Source organism: Centroberyx affinis, unplaced genomic scaffold (genome assembly GCF_046629955.1).
Source record: "Centroberyx affinis isolate AG114_WGS23_722 - 3 ecotype Tasmania unplaced genomic scaffold, CSIRO-AGI_Caff_v1 ptg001223l_1, whole genome shotgun sequence".
NCBI lineage: Eukaryota > Metazoa > Chordata > Actinopteri > Beryciformes > Berycidae > Centroberyx > Centroberyx affinis.
The window spans coordinates 108,273-130,777 of NW_027279738.1; the positions used below are offsets into that span (position 1 = coordinate 108,273).

The 22,505-nt window shown below is 41.6% G+C and overlaps 2 protein-coding genes across 6 annotated transcripts; both read right to left on the reverse strand.

Annotated features, from left to right (window-relative positions):
* Nucleotides 1-363: 363 nt before the first annotated feature.
* On the reverse strand, nt 364-3,340 carry LOC139648528 (betaine--homocysteine S-methyltransferase 1-like). 3 transcript variants are annotated; one of them, XM_071524685.1, is made up of 8 exons: nt 3,264-3,340; nt 2,870-3,002; nt 2,634-2,731; nt 2,053-2,238; nt 1,819-1,966; nt 1,349-1,531; nt 985-1,213; nt 364-884 (listed from the first exon to the last, which is right to left on the reverse strand). In XM_071524685.1, exons 1-8 carry the CDS (start codon nt 3,288-3,290, stop codon nt 704-706), a joined length of 1,185 nt encoding a protein of 394 aa, XP_071380786.1. In that variant the 5' UTR covers nt 3,291-3,340; the 3' UTR covers nt 364-703. The 3 variants fall into 3 exon arrangements, with proteins under 3 accessions (XP_071380786.1, XP_071380785.1, XP_071380787.1); XM_071524684.1 differs by having other exon boundaries at nt 2,053-2,244; nt 2,619-2,731; XM_071524686.1 differs by lacking the exon at nt 2,053-2,238 and having other exon boundaries at nt 1,819-1,968; nt 2,642-2,731.
* A 5,617-nt stretch (nt 3,341-8,957) lies between these two features.
* On the reverse strand, nt 8,958-11,784 carry LOC139648527 (betaine--homocysteine S-methyltransferase 1-like). 3 transcript variants are annotated; one of them, XM_071524682.1, is made up of 8 exons: nt 11,761-11,784; nt 11,362-11,494; nt 11,111-11,223; nt 10,551-10,736; nt 10,317-10,464; nt 10,009-10,191; nt 9,645-9,873; nt 8,958-9,542 (listed from the first exon to the last, which is right to left on the reverse strand). In XM_071524682.1, the coding sequence occupies exons 1-8, from the start codon at nt 11,782-11,784 to the stop codon at nt 9,362-9,364; spliced, it is 1,197 nt and encodes a 398-aa protein (XP_071380783.1). In that variant the 3' UTR covers nt 8,958-9,361. The 3 variants fall into 3 exon arrangements, with proteins under 3 accessions (XP_071380783.1, XP_071380781.1, XP_071380784.1); XM_071524680.1 differs by having other exon boundaries at nt 10,551-10,742; XM_071524683.1 differs by lacking the exon at nt 10,551-10,736 and having other exon boundaries at nt 10,317-10,466; nt 11,134-11,223.
* Nucleotides 11,785-22,505: the final 10,721 nt, after the last annotated feature.

The window sequence follows — 22,505 nt, forward strand, 5'->3', positions numbered from 1 at the left end:
ATATTTGTCAATCTTGACAGCCTTGTTAGCGTATCAATTAACGCAGTCAGAGCTACCTTGTTCATGTATGTTTTATAATAACAGGCTGCTTGCTTCTGTTATATTCTGTCACAAGTAGTATGCAGTATTTCATCTGCACATGTTTTTGGTGACAATTTGGTCACTTTGTATTCTACATTATGATATGGTTTTAAACTGGTTTTAACTTTTAAAATTGAAATGAATTCCCAGCTGTCTGAAATAAACCCCACGCACATATATATGGACAATTGAAAGTTTATTGATTCAGTCATCAGTCTTTTCTTTTTAAGACAACATTTGGCAATTTGGAGTGTTACAATAAGGCTTTGCTCAGGTACATTCTCAGCGTGTGTGCGTATGCCTTCTCACACGCTACCCCTTGGAATACACAATGAAAGTTACTGTCATTTGCTTATTTCATTATCACCAGAGTCATGCCTGGCAGTCTATTATGCTAACCATCAAATCTTTGAAATCCCGTTTGCTTGGTGGTTAAAAGCCAAAGCTTTTAATCCGGACCCCCACTGGTGGTTCTCATTTTGGGATGAAGCCCTTCAATTTGTTTACGTTTCCCAAAAATGACACATTCACTTTCATTGCGTATAGAGCTACCAGATTGTCCATTCTGGCCTTCGCTCTCCTACCCAGAGGCATCCTCCCTGCCCATACCCAGGAGGAGTGCTCAGTGGCTGGACTTAGCCTTCTCAAAGAGCGCCTTCAGCTGAAGCTGGGAGGTCGCCTCCTTTTGTTGCATCAGGTCAACATGGCCTTTGGTAATGCCCCATCCATCAGGGGTGGACATGGAGGGGCAGAGGGGCTGGCCAGATGCAGGCTTCAGGTTCTCCCAGTAGTCACGACGGGCCCTAAAGGGAGGAATAACATTGAGGAACCAATTTAGTGATTCAAAAGCTTGAGATATTGCAAGGGAAATTAAAGGATGGGAAAAACAAATAGCTTCTGTACCTAGCTCTGACCCATGGCTTGGTGTGCATCTCCAGGCCACTACCCCAGTTGCCATGCTTCTCTGAGGCAGCAGGCAAGAAACCCCTCTCAGGTGCCAGCTCCTCAGACAGGGCGCGGATGTGATAGGGTTCAAATCCACAGCAGCCTCCAATGTAACGAATGCCAGCATTGTAGGCTTCCCGGGCGTATCTGTGCATGTCCCACCTTGTCAGGGTCCTTGGCTCCAGACCTGTGGGAGTAGACGCACATAATCAGACAACTCACAAACTGAGTTGTGCATGTGTCTGTTTGAATGAATTTCCTGTAAGTCACTTCAACTTTAGAGATAAGGAAGCACACAGCAGTAGTGCGTGTGAATACATACTGAAAGGGAACTCTGGCAGATCAATAAAGCCCTGGCGGTTGCAGTCAGGAGTGTGGTAGGCCAGTGGCTGGATCATGAAGTGAGCCTTCAGCCTGGCCTTCGTCACTGCCTCCTTCATCATCTTCACGGTCTTCACACAGGTCATGGGGTCAAAGTGGCTGTTCACCCCCACAATCTGAGCTCCTATGAAGAGTCAATAATATGCAATCTTGACCAGGGCTAAGATTTGTTGACTCTCAAGCAAAGTTAGGTGTTAACAGTTTTTGCCAAATTCAATAGAGCATGAAAAAATGAAAAAAATATTGAAATATATTGTTAAATACTGACATAATTAAGAAGACTTGCACAGCAATACCTTCTATCAACATGTCAAATTGAATACAAACTACGAACCATGAAGAGTAACTGAAAATATTAACTATGGAAACAATATCATAATTCAATAAGAGCTCCAGAAGTGTTTGTCATACCAGCTTTGACAAGTCTGACGGCGCACTCCCCGGGGCTGACTCCATTCAGGTCTCCTTCAGGTCCAATACACAGAGTTGCGGCCACAGGCTTGTTGGTTGTCTTCAAAACCTGGACTGCCCACTCAGCTTCCTCCACATGCTCAAAGTACTGCAAACAAGCACATAAGCCTGGTAAACATCAAGACAAGTGGATCTTTTTGCAATCATGTCAAGTCCTTGTGTGTTGCTTCATACCTCTGCAATCAAGAAGTCCACATCTTTCTGGACAAAGACATCAGTCTGTTTCTTAAAGATGGCCTTCACCTCATTCTCACTCTTGCAGCTGAGGTAAGAAGGGGTCTGGGAGACTCCTCCAGCCACCATAGCATCACCCTCATTGGCCACCTCCCTGGCCAGGTCACAGGCTGCTAGATTAATTTGCTGCCCCTAGAATTCAGAGAAATCCTTTGTTAGCCAAGTATGAAGAATTACAAGCAAAAACACAAAATGTAGCCTATGTCTTTTAACTGAGTTTCAACTTCCAAATCAACAGTTAGTTTGAAAGACAATTAAAGCTCCCCTTTTCATTTATCATAAATAGAAACATTATCTTCCATGCGTCTCGCATGTCCCGGAGTAACCCTTCTGATTTGCATATTTTAGGCTGGAAGTATACAGTGCTTCCTTTTGCCAAGTCTGCCGAGAGGAAGCCAAACTGCTTGTTCTACTTATTTGCAAGCGCCCTTGCCCCTCTTCATTACTCAAGATGAGGCTTCTCATCAGCTGCGGTCACTCAGATCATAACAGGTCCCTCTACTCACAGTGAAGCGCTGAGCGTTGCCTCTGTTCTCCAGTTTATCATCGCTTGCATAGAAAGTAAAAGCCTGCATGACATTGGATCCTGCCCTGAGGAATTCCCGGTGCAGCTGGCGCACTGAAACAAGAAGATGGCTCATTCAGCAATTGTACATATTAACTGCTAACAACCAGATTTACAGGTAAGTTAGGAAGCCAGTGAATAGCCTCTGCCTGCTATGCAATGTCTGGAAAAAGGATGAGAGAAAAGTAGTACCTGCTTCACGATGCTCGGCAGCTGCCTCGGGGGTCCATGGTCCAGCTTTCACGTAGCCCCTCTTCTCAAGAGCGAAGACAAAGCCTCCGTCCCCAATGATGATCTCACCTGCATCCAGACGCTGCAGGATATTCTGAGGGAGATTCAGCCATGCAACAAGCAAGTCATGAGACAGACTCACAAAGTATAGGCTCGTACTATTTGGCAGCATGCATGTGACCATTTAAATGTGCACAAAGCCGTGCACAGGTATGACCACGAAATCTGTGTGCTGTAGTCATTGGCTTCATAACTTCAACGAATCATGCAACAAGAGTTAAACTGGATAGCACTCATTCTGTGTGGTGCGTCGAAGTGTTCATATAAAATGTCATATTCCAGTATGCAGGTTTACCTTCTTTGATCCAGCTGGTGCCATCATTGTTGTTGCAGAAGTAACTGGCTCACTTTTCTTCTCAGACACAGCCTTCCTCTGAGTTTGGAGAGGGTTTGATGCAGGCGTCCAGGCACTTAAATAATCCAACAAAGGGGTGTGGTGCTCTTCATGTCACTAAAAGAAACGCCTGCCACTTACATAACCTGTTTTTCCCTCATCCATCAATTCATGTTTGGCATAAGACAACTTATTGTGCATGGATACAGAAATGCAATGTCCACTTTACTGTGTTTTTGGAGACGCTGGACTCGTGATATATTATGTGTAGCTTGTAACATTTTGTTCAGTGGTGATCTGAATGAATGGATACACTGCGAGGCAATGTCTCTAGCTTTACTGATAAGCATTTTATTTTGTGAGAAATAGAAGAGTAGTTGTCAATGGGAAGTTATGAATTAAGCATTTTACTGAAGACTCCAACTTGATTTGCCATCTTGATTTTATTTGCCATCATTATTTTTAAGAAAACAAATTCTTTGAAAATGTAACCATGATGAAGTGTTAACATCTCTTAAAATTTGCTGATGGAGGTGTAGTAAATTTGATGGACAGCAGTCATAACTCCCTAACGCAGGAAAACAATTTTGGAAATATTTTGTGAAAAAGAGCACACATAATTGCACAAGCTGTGAAAGACAGGCAGGCATAGCAGTGATGAGAGTTAGGCGATTATGGCATGAAAACAATACACTTATCAGTGAAGAGTCACAACTGCATGACCGCAACACCAAACAAGACAACAAAACAGCCGTCTGTCTGTCTGATAGGTTGGACATGATGTTTATCGCATTCTAGACTTAAGAGACCAGTGCATAAAATGACTGCCTCTTCCTTTAATGGCATTACATGTGCAAATTGTGCAAAAATGTATCTTCATACGAACATCTGCTCCTGACAATTTGGAAAATTGAATGCTGCATTGGGTCCTTAGTGTGGAATGGACAGATGCTCTTTGGATGTAGGTAACAGCTGAGTCAGAATTAGCCAATACATGGGACGTCTTTATAAATATATTTAATTACTTTATTAAATAGAATCGTAATCTGTTCAAATGTAATATCTTATAATGTATAGGATCGTGTATCGATGTATAGGAAAATGAACTCCACTGATATGTTTCATCAGTACCCTCAAAGCTGACTGCCTGCACTTTAACCTCACAAAGTGCACAGCAAAATCTTGATAGAATGTCAGCCTAGTTCACTGCTTTCATAGCTTCATTTGGATGCTCATTGCCTGGTTTTGCCATATTGATACTAAGAATTTCTTAACCTTTGAAGCAAAACTGTGATGCTATGCATTTTTGAAGGGAAAGCCTATCGACTGTCCACAGTCCTTTTTTCTAAGCTGTCATTGTAGACAGACAAGATGAACAAGTGAACAACATGAGCATGTTAGAAGTGTGATCATTAAATGAACAACTTTGAATGAAACAAATGTCTGACGGCAACAACAGATAACTATTCATAACTTTGCAAAACCCTTAACATGTTATAATTGAGTGGGTAGCACTCAAGCACTGAATACAGGCAAGAAAGAGCTATGTGTACACAGAATAATGCACAAAAGAGTAACTGCTTTATTAGTTTTTTAGGTTAGATGTCAATTGTCAAATGAGCTGTCAACTGAAATAACATTTCTGTATTCACATTTATGTAAGTTATTTTTAAAAGATGGGCTTCCATTTCTTATGTGAAATGTCCCAAACCATAGAATTCAAAACATGCCTCTTATCCCTAGGGGGTATCTAATCTATTTGGTAGTCAGTGGTTGTTGATTTATCTTTGTCACAGGATTTTGATTAATCTAATAATGTATTTTAAACATCTCATAACCTCAACTTTAACTCTCCTTCCCCTCCTCAGAAACACAAATTGATGGGCGCATCTCCACATGTCTTAAAGAAATGAGTGCTTGGATGTCTATGCACCACCTCAAACTCAATCTTGACAAGATGGAGCTACTCTCTTTTTCTCAGGGAAAGACTGTCCTCACACAGACCTCTCCATCACCATTGAGAACACCACTGTGTTGCCTATCTGACTGCCAAGAATCTAACTGTCCTGCTCTGCCTACATTGCAGCGACAACCCGCTCCTATAGGTTCTCCCTCTACAACATCCGCAAAATACTCCTGTTCCTTACAAGGGAAGTGGCACAACTCCTGGTCCAGGCACTTGTCATCTCCACCTAGGCTACTGCAACGCTCTTCTGGCTGGGCTACCCACATCTGCATCAGACCTTTACAGTGTCACAAACGTGTTAAATGTAAGTTTACAGGCTATTTTCGTGGCCTCATTCAAATGAATGGGAAGTAAAAATCCGAAAGTTACAAACTCGTCCCCACTGCATCCGATCTTGGTGGGTAGATTATATTCTGGCTTTCATGGAGGTCAAGTGCCGCATAACCCCCATCTTAAAACTAAGTGGAATATTGCTTTAAGTGTAGCCTACCTTTTAAGAATGCAATGAATCTTTAATTCATTATCACAAGGAATGTCCTTTTAAGATATGGAGTCATTCTACTGTACATGGAGCCCAGGGACCAGGGATGGACCATTCTAAATTTTTTTGAGTCAGTTCCAACTCCAACTCCTTGTAATGGAATTGATGGAATTGATTCTAAATCAATTCGATTCCAAATGAAAATCAACAGAAAAAAATTACACCAGTTGGCATTCAACCAATGAGCCTTGAATTTCTCCCTCCCCACTTGTGAAATGGATCAGACCATGGTAGTTGAACATACATTAGTATAGATAGGCCTAAATCAGAATGAATTCATCACAAATTCATTAAAATTAAACAGTTACTACATTTCAAGGGTCGACTCCGATTCCGTTGATTAGTAGAATCTATTTTCAGAATTGACATGATGGTATCAAGAATCGAGTCCTTTGGAGTCAACTCTCCATCCCTAGCCTCAAGGTTTTTAATTTAATTCATTGATTTTTTTAATCATTTGACAATTCCGACACTGTGGTGGAGATCCAACAAATCTGGCAAATGTATAGAAAATTAAAATTTTGGTTAGGGTTAGAATTAACATTTAGTCCTGTATTGTTTATTGTTTATGTGGATCCCCATTAGTTGTTACCAAGGTAACAGCTACTCTTCCTGGGGTCCACGTTAAGAACATAAATGTATACACATGCTCTCACATACATGCATAGATAAATACAATTACAGCAATAACCCATAACCCATTTATGTCTGTTCTTAGAAAATGTTATTTTTGAGTACAGGCAGTAGGGTATTTCTGAATAGAATTAAGAGACTGCATATTAATTTGTCTTCAGCCAGGCAAGATCAGCATGCATTTGGTCTATACTTTCTCACTGAACACCTGAGTGCAAGAGGTGCTGCTCTATTCTGCACTAACTGAAGCATGTACAGCTCTTTATTTGCTGCACTTGACCAGATTGCTGGGCAGTAGTCAAGATGAGACAGTATCAAGGCTTGTATAACCTGCAAAGTGGTACTTCGAGTAAGGAAAGAGGAGCATCTTCTTATAATAGATATTCCTCTCCCCATTTTTCCAACTATTTTGTCTATGTGATTACGCCGCAATAGTTGCCATCAAGGGTAACCCCGAGAAGTTTAGCCTCAGTGACTTGCTCTGTAGAAGTTCCCTTGATGGAGATGCATAACTGGTTCTCTCGCCTTAGTGCATGGTTTGAGCCAAAAACAATACATTTAGTCTTTGACACATTCAGAGCTAGATTGTTTCTGTGCCCCCATTAAACCACAATGAACCACATTGAGCCAGGAAGAGTCATTTTTCCACTATCAGAGGCAAACTTTGTTAGTTTGGTGAAGGTTTTATACTGGATGGTGGATATTAAAGGGTACGACCTATTTTGATTCTTTTTTTTTGCTTTAATGTTTTTTTTTTATTAATATAACTTGCCCTGTCATCAACCACAATTACTTGAACTACTTACTTGAAATGAAAAAATAAATTGCTATTGGTTGGAGAGGTGAAGTCACCATTAAGAAGTGTTGGATTGAGGCAGCTAGTCAAATGGTTAGGAAGTTCTTGTCAATTAATTTAAAATATTATATGAAATATAAAAGCACAAAATGGAAAGAAAAAAAAAATTGCATTGATAACAGAAGACAGGCCATGCGAGCAAAGTTTGTTGGAGACTGCTTATTCACTTGGTGGGGAGGATATTGAAATATCAATCATTAGTTCTGACAAACATTTTCTAAGAAAATGAATTCCAAATTATAAAACCTCTAGGCCACATGGCTTGGAAGGTGTTGAGTAAGGGGGACTTTGAATAAATTGAGGGCGAGGGTCATGGTGTATTGTTTGTATAAATCCTAAATATTTCCCTGTCGCTCTGTAGACATACAGTGCTATAATTGTATGAAGACAGAAAATCCAAATTCCAATCTCATTTTCAATTATTTCTGATGACCAGGAAGTTGTTGTTTCAAACATTAGAGTGGGTTGTATATGGGTTTCATGGGCCCTATGGCCATGGAACATACTAAGCCCTTGAAAACAAATTCAGCAAAAAAACAAACCGTCAAACCAGCAATATTGGATTTATAGGGTTTTTGCACAACACAAGTAGGCTACCTCATAGCTTTGAGTGATAGTTATTCTCTTGTACGGAACCAAGAGCACCAATGATATCTGAGTAACGATCTGTTTAACATTGTAGATTAAGTCATTTAACATTTAAGCCTTCGTTTCTCAGTGATGGTCCATGGAGGGCCAAGACTCTGCAGGTTTTCATTCCGACCAAACACTGCACCTGATTTCACTGATTAGCACACCTTCAACCAGACAGGAGGAACTGATCAGTGGAATCACCCGGTGTAGTATTTGGCTGGAATGAAAACCTGCAGAGTCTTGGCACTCCATGACACATGATTGAAAATCACTGCTCTATATGTCCCAAGCTTCTTTTCTGGAGTGTTTTTGTTGTCCACTAGATGGGGACAACAGCACTTGTCACATCTGTCCTATTTATGAGATCCAAACCAACATATTACTTATGCCATTGTTCGTGCTGGATTTGATACCATGGAAAACTCTGAGGACATGATTGGAAACTTTTGGTGCCATGTATGAAGACCACTTTCACCTGAAATAGTTTAGATCATTGTGGTTTCTAGAACTAACTTGTCACAGAACCAGCTGGCATCCTCCACTGTGAGAAATCAAAGTACAGAGCTGTACCTTTGTCACTGGGGCTGTACCTTCTTGCCAAAACTGTGCACAAAACAACTTCGCTATTTCTTACAGACCTTCTACACATTCTGATTCAATGCAAACTCCACCAAAACATGCATGTTTTTTCACTCTTCAGGTTCTGTCAGAGCTGGAAATATTTGTCAATCTTGACAGCCTTGTTAGCGTATCAGTTAAGACAGTCAGAGGTACCTTGTTGATGTATGTTTTATAATAACAGGCTGCCATCACCTAATAAACCCCCCTGTTATATTCTGTCACAAGTAGAATGCAGTATTTAATCTAAACATATTTTGCGATGATTTGGTCACTTTGTATTCTACATTATGATATGGTGAACTTTTAAAATTGAAATGAATTCCCAGCTCTCTAAGGGAGAAAAAAATGAACCCCACACACACATATATGGACAATTGAAAGTTTATTGATACAGTCATCAGTCAGTTCTTTCTTTGTAAGACATTTGGCACTTTGAGTGTTAAAATAAGTCTTTGCTCAGGTAACATTCTCAGCGTGTGTGCGTATGCCTTCTCACACGCTACCACTTGGAATACACAATGAAAGTTACTGTCACTTGCTTATTTCATTATCACCAGAGTCATGCCTGGCAGTCTATTATGCTAACCATTAAATCTTTGAAATCCCCTTTGCTTGGTGGTTAAAAGCTAAAGCTTTTAATCCGGCCCCCCAATGGTGGTTCTCATTTTGTGATGAAGCCCTTCAATTTGTTTACGTTTCACAAAAATGACACATTCACTTTCATTGCGTATAGAGATACCAGATTGTCCATTCTGGCCTTCGCTCTCCTACCCAGAGGCATCCTCCCTGCCCATACCCAGGAGGAGTGCTCAGTGGCTGGACTTGGCCTTCTCAAAGAGCGCCTTCAGCTGAAGCTGGGAGGTCGCCTCCTTTTGCTGCATCAGGTCAACATGGCCTTTGGTAATGCCCCATCCATCAGGGGTGGACATGGAGGGGCAGAGGGGCTGGCCAGATGCAGGCTTCAGGTTCTCCCAGTAGTCGCGACGGGCCCTAAAGGGAGGAATAACATTGAGGAACCAATTTAGTGATTCAAAAGCTTGAGATATTGCAAGGGAAATTAAAGGATGGGGAAAAAACAAATAGTTTCTGTACCTAGCTCTGACCCATGGCTTGGTGTGCATCTCCAGGCCACTACCCCAGTTGCCATGCTTCTCTGAGGCAGCAGGCAAGAAACCCCTCTCAGGGGCCAGCTCCTCAGACAGGGCGCGGATGTGATAGGGTTCAAATCCACAGCAGCCTCCAATGTAACGAATGCCAGCATTGTAGGCTTCCCGAGCGTATCTGTGCATGTCCCATCTTGTCAGGGTCCTTGGCTCCAGACCTGTGGGAGTAGACGCACATAATCAGACAACTCACAAACTGAGTTGTGCATGTGTCTGTTTGAATGAATTTCCTGTAAGTCACTTCAACTTTAGGGATAAGGAAGCACACAGCAGTAGTGAGTGTGAATACATACTGAAAGGGAACTCTGGCAGATCAATAAAGCCCTGGCGGTTGCAGTCAGGAGTGTGGTAGGCCAGTGGCTGGATCATGAAGTGAGCCTTCAGCCTGGCCTTCTCCACTCCCTCCTTCATCATCTTCACGGTCTTCACACAGGTCATGGGGTCAAAGTGGCTGTTCACCCCCACAATCTGAGCTCCTATGAAGAGTCAATAATATGCAATCTTGACCAGGGCTAAGATTTGTTGACTCTCAAGCAAAGTTAGGTGTTAACAGTTTTTGCCAAATTCAAAAGAGAATGAAAAACAGAAGTGTTTGTCATACCAGCTTTGACAAGTCTGACAGCACAGTCCCCAGGGCTGACTCCATTCAGGTCTCCTTCAGGTCCAATACACAGAGTTGCGGCCACAGGCTTGTTGGTTGTCTTCAAAACCTGGACTGCCCACTCAGCTTCCTCCACATGCTCAAAGTACTGCGAACAAGCACACAAGCCTGGTAAACATCAAGACAAGTGGATCTTTTAGCAATCATGTCAAGTCCTTGTGTGTTGCTCCATACCTCTGCAATCAAGAAGTCCACATTTTTCTGGACAAAGACATCAGTCTGTTTCTTAAAGATGGCCTTCACCTCATTCTCACTCTTGCAGCTGAGGTAAGAAGGGGTCTGGGAGACTCCTCCAGCAACCATAGCATCACCCTCATTGGCCACCTCCCTGGCCAGGTCACAAGCTGTTTCATTAATTTGCTGCCCCTGGAATTCAAAAGAAATAATGTATTAGCCAAGTATGAAGAATTACAAGCAAAAACACGTAATGTAGCATACGTCTTTTAACTGAGTTTCAACTTCCAAATCAGCAGTTAGTATGAAAGGCAATTGAAGTTCCCCTTTTCATTTTTCATAAATAGAAACCTCTTGTTTCAGGCGTCCCACATGTCCTGGACTAACCCTCTTGATTTGCAGGCTGGAAGTATATAGTGCTTCATTTTGCCAAGTCTGCTGAGAGGAAGCTAAACTGCTTGTTCTACTTATTTGCAAGCGCCTTCGCCCCTCTTCATTACTCAAGATGAGGCTTCTCATCAGCTGCGGTCACTCAGATCATAACAGGTCCCTCTACTCACAGTGAAGCGCTGAGTGTTGCCTCTGTTCTCCAGTTTATCATCGCTTGCATAGAAAGTAAAAGTCTGCATGACATTGGATCCTGCCCTGAGGAATTCCCGGTGCAGCTGGCGCACTGAAACAAGAAGATGGCTCATTCAGCAATTGTACATATTAACTGCTAACAACCAGATTTACAGGTAAGTTAGGAAGCCAGTGAATAGCCTCTGCCTGCTATGCAATGTCTGGAAAAAGGATGAGAGAAAAGTAGTACCTGCTTCACGATGCTCGGCAGCTGCCTCGGGGGTCCATGGTCCAGCTTTCACGTAGCCCCTCTTCTCAAGAGCGAAGACAAAGCCTCCGTCCCCAATGATAATCTCACCTGCATCCAGACGCTGCAGGATATTCTGAGGGAGATTCAGCCATGCAACAAGCAAGTCATGAGACAGACTCACAAAGTATATGCTCATGCTATTTGGCAGCATGCGTGTGATCATTTCAATGTGCACAAAGCTGTGCACAGGTATGATAATGAAATTTGTGTGCTGTACTTATTGGCTTCATAATGAACCATGCAACAAGAGTTAGTAATTGGAGTAATTGGATAGCCCTCATTCTGTGTGGTGCGTCGAAGTGTTCATATAAAATGTCATATTCCAGTATGCAGGCTTACCTTCTTTGATCCAGCTGGTGCCATCATTGTTGCAGAAGTAACTGGCTCACTTTTCTTCTCAGACACAGCCTTCCTCTGAGTTTGGAGAGGGTTTGATGCAGGCGTCCAGGCACTTAAATAATCCAACAAAGGGGGGTGTTGCTCTTCATGTCACTAAAAGAAACGCCTGCCCCTTACATAACCTGTTTTTCCCCTCATCCATCAATGCATGTTTGGCACAGGACAACTTATTGTGCATGGATACAGAAATGCAATGTTCACTTTACTGTGTTTTTGGAGACGCTGGAGACTCGTGATATATTATGTATAGCTTGTAACGTTTTGTTCAGTGGTGATTGAACTGAATGAATGGATACACTGTGAGGCAATAGCTCCAGCTTTACTGAAAGCATTTCATTTTGTGAGAAATAGAAGAGAGTAGTTATCAATGGGAAGTTATGAGTTAGTTAAGCATTTAACCGATACAGATAGTTCAATATAGAAGATTGTCCAACTTGATTTGCTGACTTGATATAATTTGGCATTATTCTTCTTATTCTTCATCATTATTCTGTCTGAATTAGGTTATTTAGGAAAGCGTGTAAACGTAGATGTCAGCTCACAGATAGACAAGTAAGTCAAAATAATTCTCTGCGGTAAATTTGATGTGCAGCAGTCATAAACCTGTGTTTGGTTATGCAAAGCAGTATGGATGGAAATTAGTATTTTTTTATATTGAAAAGATCCCTAACCAAGGAAAAACAATTTTGGAAATATTTTGTGAAAAAGAGCACACATGATTCCATAAGCTGTGAAAGATATGCAAGCATAGTGATGAGAGTTAGGCGATTATGGCATGATAACATTACCTTTTTCAGAGAAGAGTCAAAGCTACATGACTACAAAACCAAACAAGACAGTCTTCTGTCTGATAGGATGGACATGATGTTTATCCCATTTCATACTTAAGAGACCAGTGCATAAAATGACTGCCTCTTCCTTTAATGGCATTACATGTCCAACAGTGTAAATTGTGCAAAAATGTATCTTCATACAAACATCTGCTCCTGCCAATTTGGAAAAAAATGAATGCTGCATTGGGTCCTTAGTGTGGAATGGGCAGATGCTCTTTTGATGTAGAGTCAGAATAAGCTAACACATGGGAAGTCTTTGTAAATATATTTAATTACTTTATTAAATTGAATCCTACAAATACCTGCGATATCTAGTAATGGATGGGATCATGTTAAAAAACAAACTCTTTACTGATATGTTTCATCAGTACCCTCAAAGTTGGCTGCCTGCACTTTAACCTCAGAAAGTGCACAGCAAAATATTGATAAAATGTCAGCCTAGTTCACTGCTTTCATAGATTCATTTGGATGCTCATTGCCTGGTTTTGCTGTATTGATACTAAGAATTTCTTAACCTTTACCTTTACTCGACAGTCCACAGTCCTTTTTTCTAAGCTGTCATTGTAGACAGATGAACAAGTTAACATAAGCATGTAAGAAGTATGATCATTAAATAAACAACTTTGAATGAACTTTGTTCTCAAACAAATGTATTTACAAACAGATAATTATTCATTACTTCTATTTTACCAAGGAACAGACTTGGTAAACAGCCATAAAACCCCAATACACATCCATGTCTCTGTTAATGCCCAAAGAGTCAGAAAGTCTGGGACGAGAGAGATTTGAATGTTCCCAAAATCATGAGAAATGTTTGATACAGACTCATGAGACCTTGGGTATCACATTGTGGTGGAATTCTTTTTATTCTTTTTATTATTTGTATCTCTTGTTTTATGTGTAACTGTGTTTTATGTAATAGTTATTCGCCTTATTCAATTTCTTCATCTTTACATGGGGCTTAGATAGCCATGTTTGATATCAAAGTGTTCAGGAATTTGCGCTGAGTTTAATAATGTCAACATTACGATGGTCAATTATATTAGATAGATCTGGGAGCCAAAATTAATGTTTTATGCATGTATAATGAGCTCTTTCCCGCCATAACAGGCGAAGAAGGAGATAGAGAGGCAGATGCAGGCCTAGCCATGACACAAATACACACGTGTAATGGATAGAAAAAAATGGTTTACATAGGCTATGTGAAAAATGTATATTTGAATTTATATGCTCAATGCTGCATGGGAGATACTACAATACTGCAAAGTACTAGGGTTTTCAGAAAGCTGCTATTTTACTTTTCTACAGGTTTGATTATTTTACTTTAGTAGATTGTAATGGTGTTTTACATGAATACTGTATTCAGGTTCAGTTTAATCCATCTGTTACCTGCTAGTATTTTCTAATCAAAGAAATGTGTAGTTGATTGCACTGGCCTTACAGAGTTGTTCCTGAGGGAGGTGTTGTTTCCTCCTGCTTTCCTCAATACACATTTGGTCTTGAGGAAGAGGCATTGTGTGTCAGCAATTTCTTTACATTATTCTTCCCCTCTTTCAGGTAAAACTTTTATAAGATGTCTCCAAGTTACTGGGCTCATGGTGTTTTAAGGTATATGAAACAAAATGGAAAGAGTTTTGAATTTATGTTAAACGAAGGTAAAAAGATCGCTAGCTTCTGTATTGCATGCCAGGCTAACTAGAGCGCGCAGAGAGCATGCTTGGCCCATTGTCTGGGTAGAGAGTAATTTCGCACATTTTGGTTGTGGTATATTTTGTGTTTTGTTAGATAAGTCGCAGGATAATACGTTATACAGTATATAATTCATGGGTAATTGGTAATAAAAACATGATCTACATGCAATTAATTGGTTAAAAGATAAAAAAGATAAATAGAATAAGTTAATTTAAGTCATAAAGTTTATTAGGATGGAAAGTTGGTTTAAAAAGTTGGTTAAAATATGTAAAGTGCAAATGTGACTGTAACAAATGTGCATGTTTTGGTTTAACACTTTAGATACTTTTAAGTTAAAGTGGCATTGCATTGCATATGTTTTGTTGGTTTATCATAGTGACTACATGAGTATTTTTGTTGTAAGAGAGAATTTTCCTACTGATAAGTGTACATTATATATTCACCAGAAAGGAATCGTTTATGTTTAGTTTATAAGGTAATGTGAAAGAGTTAATACTGTAATTGAGATGTTGGTGCATCAACTGTATGACTCTGATGAATACCATACTGTATATAATAATACACGGTTGGTCTTGAGGAAGAGGCATCGTGTCTCAGCAATTTCTTTACATCATTCTTTCCCTGTTTCAGAGGTGTAACATTTGGAGGCACCGCTGGGATTTTAATGCAACAAGGGTCAACTAACAGTGATGGCAGATGTCCCCAACCGTCATTCATTCCTTCAATTAACCCAGGCATATATCAGTGTAGACTGTATGCAATCAGAGGTGATCCCAGGACTACCAGTACTACTCAGCTGAAGAAAGCTACCACTACAAACCATTATTGTCTGTGCTTCTGCAACAAGGTTGGATTCGTCAGAGTTGGAGCAGCTGCAGTTGGAAGTGATCGGAGCCTTGTGTGCACTTACTAGAGACAATCTTGTTGAGCTGTGTGATTTTTTGATCATCGTACGGCCAAAGTTTGAACATGTTGCTGGTAAAAGCAAAGCTTTCCTCATCTCATATATTGCTAACCACATTCAGAGGCCTGAGCTAGAGGAACTTGAAGACAAGTGAATGGCTGAGGTACTCTGCCTTAAAGATAAAATATTTGAACTCCAGGCGGTTAGGGAAATCAGAACATCAGACAGAATGGAACAAGATGAAAAGCCAGGTAGCCAAGAACTTGAACACCAAGAGCAGAGATAAATAAAGCCAAGAGCAGGAAAGCATAAGAAAGGACATAGAGGCTCTTCAACCTCAGTTGTTAAAAAGGAGAAGGGGATTGAGGGACACAAAACCATGACAGTCACCAGTGCAGTCTCAGGGAGTACTCCAGCGCAAGACACCATCCTCATGGCATAAAGACTTTAAGATTTCTGGTCAAATTGGTGAGCCAGGGCAGAAAGACAGACTCACTTTCTCCAGTCTAGCCAGACAGATAGAAGATGGACTGAGCAAAGGGTACCCCGAAATAGAAATAGTAGATGCAGTGACAAGGGCCATTGCACCTGGTATGCAGCTGCGTAGCTACCTGGAAGGCAGAGCCGGTCTCACCTTGCTGACTTTGAGAAGAATCCTCCGCTCGCACTACCAGGAAAAGAGCGCAACTGAACTTTATAAGCAACATTAGACTTGAAGCAGAAAATTGTTTGCCTCACAGGAAGCACAGTCTGGCTTGAAATATGACCCTGGTCTAGTTCAGAGCATGTTCCTCCACACGGTTCTGACTGGCCTCGAGTAGGATAACATCAAACGGCCATACCCAGAGAACCTTGACACTACTGATTAACTCATATTAGAGAAATTAAACATTGCCTGTGCTTATGAAGCAGAGAGACTGGATAAGAGGAAACACCAGGTGCAACAATGGCCAACTTCTGTCCATTCAGCCCAGTCAAGCAAGGTCGCTGTTGAAAAGTAAGAGAAACTGTCAACTCAGCAGAATATAGATAAAATCTCCCCCGATATATTGTCTGAGTTAAAAGAGATGACATCAGACATGTCACTATTAAAAGACCTCAGAGCTGAAGTTGCCCAAATAAAGGAGTCTATTCAACAGCCCAAACATCAGTTAACTCAGTACTCATGCCCCAACCAGATACAAAGCAGCACCCCAGTTTACCAGATGCAGGGCCCGTCAGAGACATATTGGTCACCTCCCCATGCAGGTCAGAGAGTTGAAATTGCCCAGTATTAACAAAGGTTTGTCCCTCGGGGCGCCCTGGTGGCTCACCGAGTAGGGCGCGTACCATTTGGCTCAGGCCTTCCTGCAGCGACCCGGGTTCATATCCGACCCGTGGTCCTTTGCTGCATGTCCTCCCCTTGCTCTCTCTCCCATACCTTCCTGTCTCTCTCTCACTATATCTCTTAAATAAAGCATAAAATGCCAAAAATAATAAATCTTTAAAGGTTTGTCCCTCAGCACAGCTTTCCTGCACCAAACCACCGTCGAATGAGGCGATGCTTCAACTGTCACCAAAGTGGCAAAGAGGACTATTGCATGCACTGCTACAGATGTGGGAGCAGCAAACACTTTCTCGCCGGCTGCAGGGCTGGAGGACAAAGACAACCAAGAGGTCTCCAGTTAAACGAAGGAGGGTTGCCCCCAAGGGACAGGGAGTGTCCCATTTCACAGGATTGTCCCAGCAGTGTGCATGCTGTTTGGCTGTGGGAAGTCAACAGATGAGGTTGAGATAGTGTGCTTCCTGTAAGAGGGTGTTGTATTGCTCAAAGGCATGTCAGAGTGAGCATTGGCCACAACATAGAGAACAGTGTACTTCACACTCATGCATGACATTGACTACAAGTACTCCCAAGCAAAAGCAACACATTAAAGTAGCTCAATCAGTGGGGAAAAAGTATTTGATTGACTGTTACATGGATAGCCAGAGAGTTGAGACTTTGTGGGACTCAGGCTCCCAAGTGACCATAGTTGATGAGAACTGGACAGAGGGACATATTCCTAATGCACAATCAAGGGACATTTCTGAGTTACTTGATGCAGCAGACACACTAGACATTGTGGCAGCTAATGAGGAAAACATTCCTTATGTGGGATGGGTAGAGGTATCCTTTAAACTCGCTAGTGAGGGAACACCAACCACTGAAGTAATTGTCCCCACACTCATGAGGCAGCCATCTTGTACATCCTATTATTGGGTCTAACGTCATAGAGCTAGACAGTAAAGTAAAACAGACGGGCACAAATGACAGGGAACAGATAATACGCACAGTGAGGGCTGCCTTTCCTGGATTAGAGAAAGACAAGGTGCAAGCTTTTGTAGAACAGATGAGTGCAGAACAAACACATGAATATGTAGTCAGGACAACAAGGAGAGAGTCACTGTACCCAAGCACACCTCTGTCCAAGTTGAATGTAGGGTAAAATCCTTCCAGGCCCATCCATCCAGGAAAACACCAAATTAATTTTTGAGCCTGATGTTGATCCACAGTAGACAGATGGACTTGAGTTCTATGACACATTTGTAAAGCTGAGGAAGGGTGCTATTGATGAAGCCATTCATCGTTGTTGATGTGCAGAACCCCACAGATCATGAGATAGTACTAGCAGGCAGGACAGTGATTGGCACCTTACAACAAATCCAGGCAGTTTACCCAGCTAACATTCTAGAGGGATCCCGCCTGTCCCCATCAGTTTTGGTCAGCCAGGTCAGAGCAGATATAGATCAGGCTACAGGTGATGTTTGGTACCCGCCTGTTGATTTGGGTCATCTTAGTGAGGCTGAAAGATGTTGAGAGAGGAGTGCAGCTCTTTTTCTAAATCAGATGATAATATAGGCTGTATAAATTAACTGCAACTCAGTATTTCATTTAAAGCTACAGAACCTGTAGCAAAGACCTACCTGTCAGTTCCCAAGCCACTGTACAGGGAAATGAAAGACTATCTTCATGATCTCATAGCACAGGGCTGGGTAGAAAAGTCAAAAGCACTTTATGCTTTGGCAAGTGTCTGTGTGCAAAAAAAGGATCGCACCCTAAGGTTGTGTATTGACTATCGTGAGCTTAACAGAAAAACCCTCCCTGACTGCCAGCCAATTCCCAGGATGCAAGATATCATGGAAAGCCTGGGGGGCAACTCCTGGTTTTCCCTCTTAGACCAGGGGAAAGCCTACCACCAGGGTTTCATGTCAAAGGAGAGTAGGCCCCTGACTGCTTTTGTGAACCCCTGGGGTTTATATGAATGGGTCAGGATCCCATTTGGCCTAATGAACATGCCTGCGGTGTTCCAGCGCTGTATGGAAGAATGCTTGGAAGGCCTTCGAGATGAGATTTGTATCCCATACCTTGATGATACAATAGTCGTCAGTAAAACATTGGAGGATCATGTGAATGATGTGAGAACAGTATTACGGAGGCTAAAACAACATGGGATTAAACTGAGTTGTTTAGACATGAGGTGCGTTACATGGGCAGGTTTGTCTCTGCCGAAGGCAGTAAAATATGGTAATATGAAAGAGTTAATACTGGAATTGAGATAGGGGAAGTCTCTGGAAAGCAACCCAAAGAAGGCACTGGAGCACATGGATCTCTGATTATAAATTTAATATAGGTATAAGGACTAACGTTTTGACGCACCTGCGTCTTCCTCAGAGTCAAACAGTAGTGCTAAAGGCAAAGGAGGCGTAAATAACCTTCCCATCCAATGAAGCGAGCCTGTCATAGGCTTTAGAGGATGGGGGGGAGACCTCGTTGGCCAATAACAAAGCCGCACATCATCACAAATCAATCAAGAGAAAAATGTACAATACATCTTAGCAAGAGCTCTCATTGGCTCAGCTCTTCATTGAGTCCATATGGCTCAATGCAGTTTAGTGTATATATACAGTAAGCCTCTCTGCGAAGTGGCCTGTTGACAATATCTCCTCATCTTGGGGAAGGCTTGATTTTTTCAATACCCTGAAACCTTAGTGATGCAGGGGAGCCATGACCTGCATGAACGTAATGGTGTGCAATCGCATAGTCCATATTTCCATTGCGGATTGCAGCCTTATATTCAGCAATTCTCACCTTCAGGGGACTCATGCCAGTACGTGTCTCTGTGTCTCCTGCCTGCTAACACTTTGCTATCAGCTAGCCTGCTGAGTTTAACGCTGAATAATCATCGGAACCTCCAGAGTGTCCGGCGTTTGTACTGAGAGTCCCACAACACTGTCCAGCTCGCCAAGTACTGCAAGACTCCTCACAGACTCCCGGCTTCAGCGTGCTTCATCTCCCTCCGGACCTCTGCTGGTTTTGTATACGATCAATGTCCGCTGGGCATCATTCATACATCACACATATTTATTCCACTACATGACACTTCATACAACACACCATACACTTTATTACGGCTCCTTGTAGCTATATATATAGCCAGTGACAATTCCCGTTATTCAATGTTCATCTAAGTTAATCTCAGTCAGTCATACTTTCACCCCTTTATTACTATCATTGCTGATTAATGTCTTCCATTGCTCAATTTCTAGAATTGTATCTGCTGAAATAGTATTGTGTGTTCACATGATCATCTATTCCTGTTGTCATTGGTTCATCACAATTCAGTCATAGGTATCCCTCCTATATACCGTATTCACTTATATTTACCTTATTGAGTGTGCTCTACTTTAGCAATAAATATATTTCTTTACATAAAGTCATCTCCTGTGTTCATTGTGTGGATTTAAATTCAATCAAGTTCAGAATTCAGTCCTTCAGATGAGACCTGTTAATGCTGTCTGTTATCTGGTGCCCTGTTCTTAATTTTCACTGAAGCTAACTTTAAATTATATTGATATCAGGCACCATCAATACCTAATCACACTACATTTCTGGTGCCCTGTGTGTGGCAAATTTGCTTGAATTGCCCATACAATCATACTCAAAATTCAGTGTTCACGTATGATAGCAAAAGGTATGTGTGGCTCATGTGCTTGTTAGGAGTAATGATTGTTGATGCTCGTCCTGTCAAGAAAAGTGTTAAAAACTGTGGTAAATCCCCTTGGTTGGAATAGCAGCTCAGGCTATCTTCCCTTAGGTAATTGCATTGATATTAATGTTGCAGTATTGTTGGCATCTGTCATTGTGCTGTAAATTAATGCATTAACGCCTGATTATGCGTGTACTGCATTCTTACAAATAATAGTGCTTTGAGTGTTACTCAAAGTCACTAAAGGCTTATCCTGTCTAGACTATTGTTTGAAGTCTCTAGGACATGCCTATAGATTCAGCCAAGCGATCACATTGTCTAAGTTCCATGGTGGTATTCGTAATGAGTAATTGAGCCAGTTTTTAACTTGTTGCTGTACACTCATAGCTGGAGAACATCTGTGTTTACCCCTAGAGTAGCTCAACAGATAGCCATTAGCTGTGCTCATAGCCAAGCTAACTTCTCAAGCTGTGTTGCCATTTAGTGAGACCCTCTTGCTTAATGTAGAATAAGCTAACGTCGGGTCGATTGTCACCACACAATCACCACTGTGAGCCATAGTGCCATAAGTAAATTTATTGTGTGTAGCACTTCTATTGCCGGCCTCAGCGCCGCCATTGCACAATTTCCACTTCCAGTGCATCACTGCAGTGACATTGCAGTAGACGCTCATGTTATAGTCCCAACCTCCCACAGCAGAGAACAGCGTAACTGTCGGTTGTAATTCGTTGTAAGCCCATCTCTGTGGCAAAATTGTGAGTGCAGTGGACATTCACCTAAATTATTAATGTTTTATTGTGTGGTGTCCTTGGCTCAGAGAGACCCACTAACAAGGCCTGTACCCAAACATCCTGCATTGCTCGTTGTTGGCTAAGCTAATTGCTTTAGCCGTTACCCCACAATAAAAATCATGACTGATCTCCAAGCCCAGGTTGATGAGAAAGACAAACAAGTTGCAGAGCTAAGCAAGTGCATAGATATGGAGAGAGCTCTGTCAGCAGGTACAATTGCCCACCATAGTAATGAAACTGCATGGCTCAAAGACCACATCTCTCAACTCACTCAATATCTCGATCAGTTTCACCAGCAAACCTGGGAGAGAGACGGAACTGAGACGGTGTACTGCACAATCACCATAAATGTTTGGACCACCAGGGGCACCTATGCCGTTGATACGGTGGAAATTCGACGAAGTCTAATTTAGCCTTTAATCTTTCTTGTGAATTGTGTTTGTGTGTGTTGGAATTTGACTATGTGTCTGACTATAATCATACTGTGTGCCAGTGTTGCTTGTTTGTGTCCTGCAATGATGTTCCAGTACTTTCCAGCAGACACACCACCGCCGGACATCGCCGGTAAACAGCCATAAAACTCCAATACACAGCCATCTCTCTGTTAATCCCCTAAGAGCCAGAAAGTCTGGGATGAGAAATTTGAATGTGCCCAGAATCATGAGAAATCTTTGATACAGACTCGTGAAAGCTTGGGTATCACATTGTGGTGGAATTCTAATTTATATCTCTTCTTTTAAGTGTAACTGTGATGTTTTATATAATAGTTATTTGATTATTCAATTTCTTCATCTTTACATGGGGCTTAGATAGCCGTGTTTGATATCAAAGTGTTCAGGAATTTGCGCTGAGTTTAATAATGTCAATGTTATGATGGTCAATTATATTGGATAGATCTGGGAGCCTTTCCCGCCATAACACTAGACGTAACAGCCCATACACACCCTCACCTGATCACAACAAAACCACATGCAACAATGTCCAAAGCAGACTTCATGCACTACGTGGTTGTGACACATGTGTAAATGAGTCTAAAAACAACTTTGCTCCAAAGTTTGTCTCCAAAGATGGACTCAGCGGCATCATCATCACTACAAGCCAAGTAGAGAAACTGTTCCACCATGAAACTAGTGAAGACAGCCTTGCTGCTTTGCCTATGTGCCTGACACAAATTGTGATGAGGAAAGATTCTGGACCCAAATGCAAACACTGGTAGGCGAAGCAAGTAGGTTAAAGCAGGATTCTTTACTCGTGGTCAAGAGGCAGATGTAAATTATTCATTTTGGAACTGCAAGGAAGCCCTGTTTTTTGCATTATGTTCTGGCCCATTGAGCTCCTTTTATACCATTTGTTGTGGCTTTTTCAAATTAAACACAACCTTTGGGTAGCATTGGCTTTCTTTATAACACCAAACATCATCATCAGGGTTTAATGGGAGGTATAATTAAAAATTAAAATT

What these genes read in the sequence shown, in the direction of transcription:
- LOC139648528 (XM_071524684.1), bottom strand. Translation starts at nt 3,290, where the DNA reads ATGATGGCACCAGCTGGATCAAAGAAG. An exon ending in TGGACTTCTTGATTGCAGAG is followed by an intron (nt 1,967 to 2,052) that starts GTATGAAGCAAC and finishes GCTTGTTTGCAG; the next exon opens with TACTTTGAGCATGTGGAGGA. An exon ending in TCTGCCAGAGTTCCCTTTCA is followed by an intron (nt 1,214 to 1,348) that starts GTATGTATTCAC and finishes CTACTCCCACAG; the next exon opens with GTCTGGAGCCAAGGACCCTG.
- LOC139648527 (XM_071524680.1), bottom strand. Translation starts at nt 11,784, where the DNA reads ATGGCACCAGCTGGATCAAAGAAG. An exon ending in TGCCGAGCATCGTGAAGCAG is followed by an intron (nt 11,224 to 11,361) that starts GTACTACTTTTC and finishes TTCTTGTTTCAG; the next exon opens with TGCGCCAGCTGCACCGGGAA. An exon ending in GCAACACTCAGCGCTTCACT is followed by an intron (nt 10,743 to 11,110) that starts GTGAGTAGAGGG and finishes TTTGAATTCCAG; the next exon opens with GGGCAGCAAATTAATGAAAC.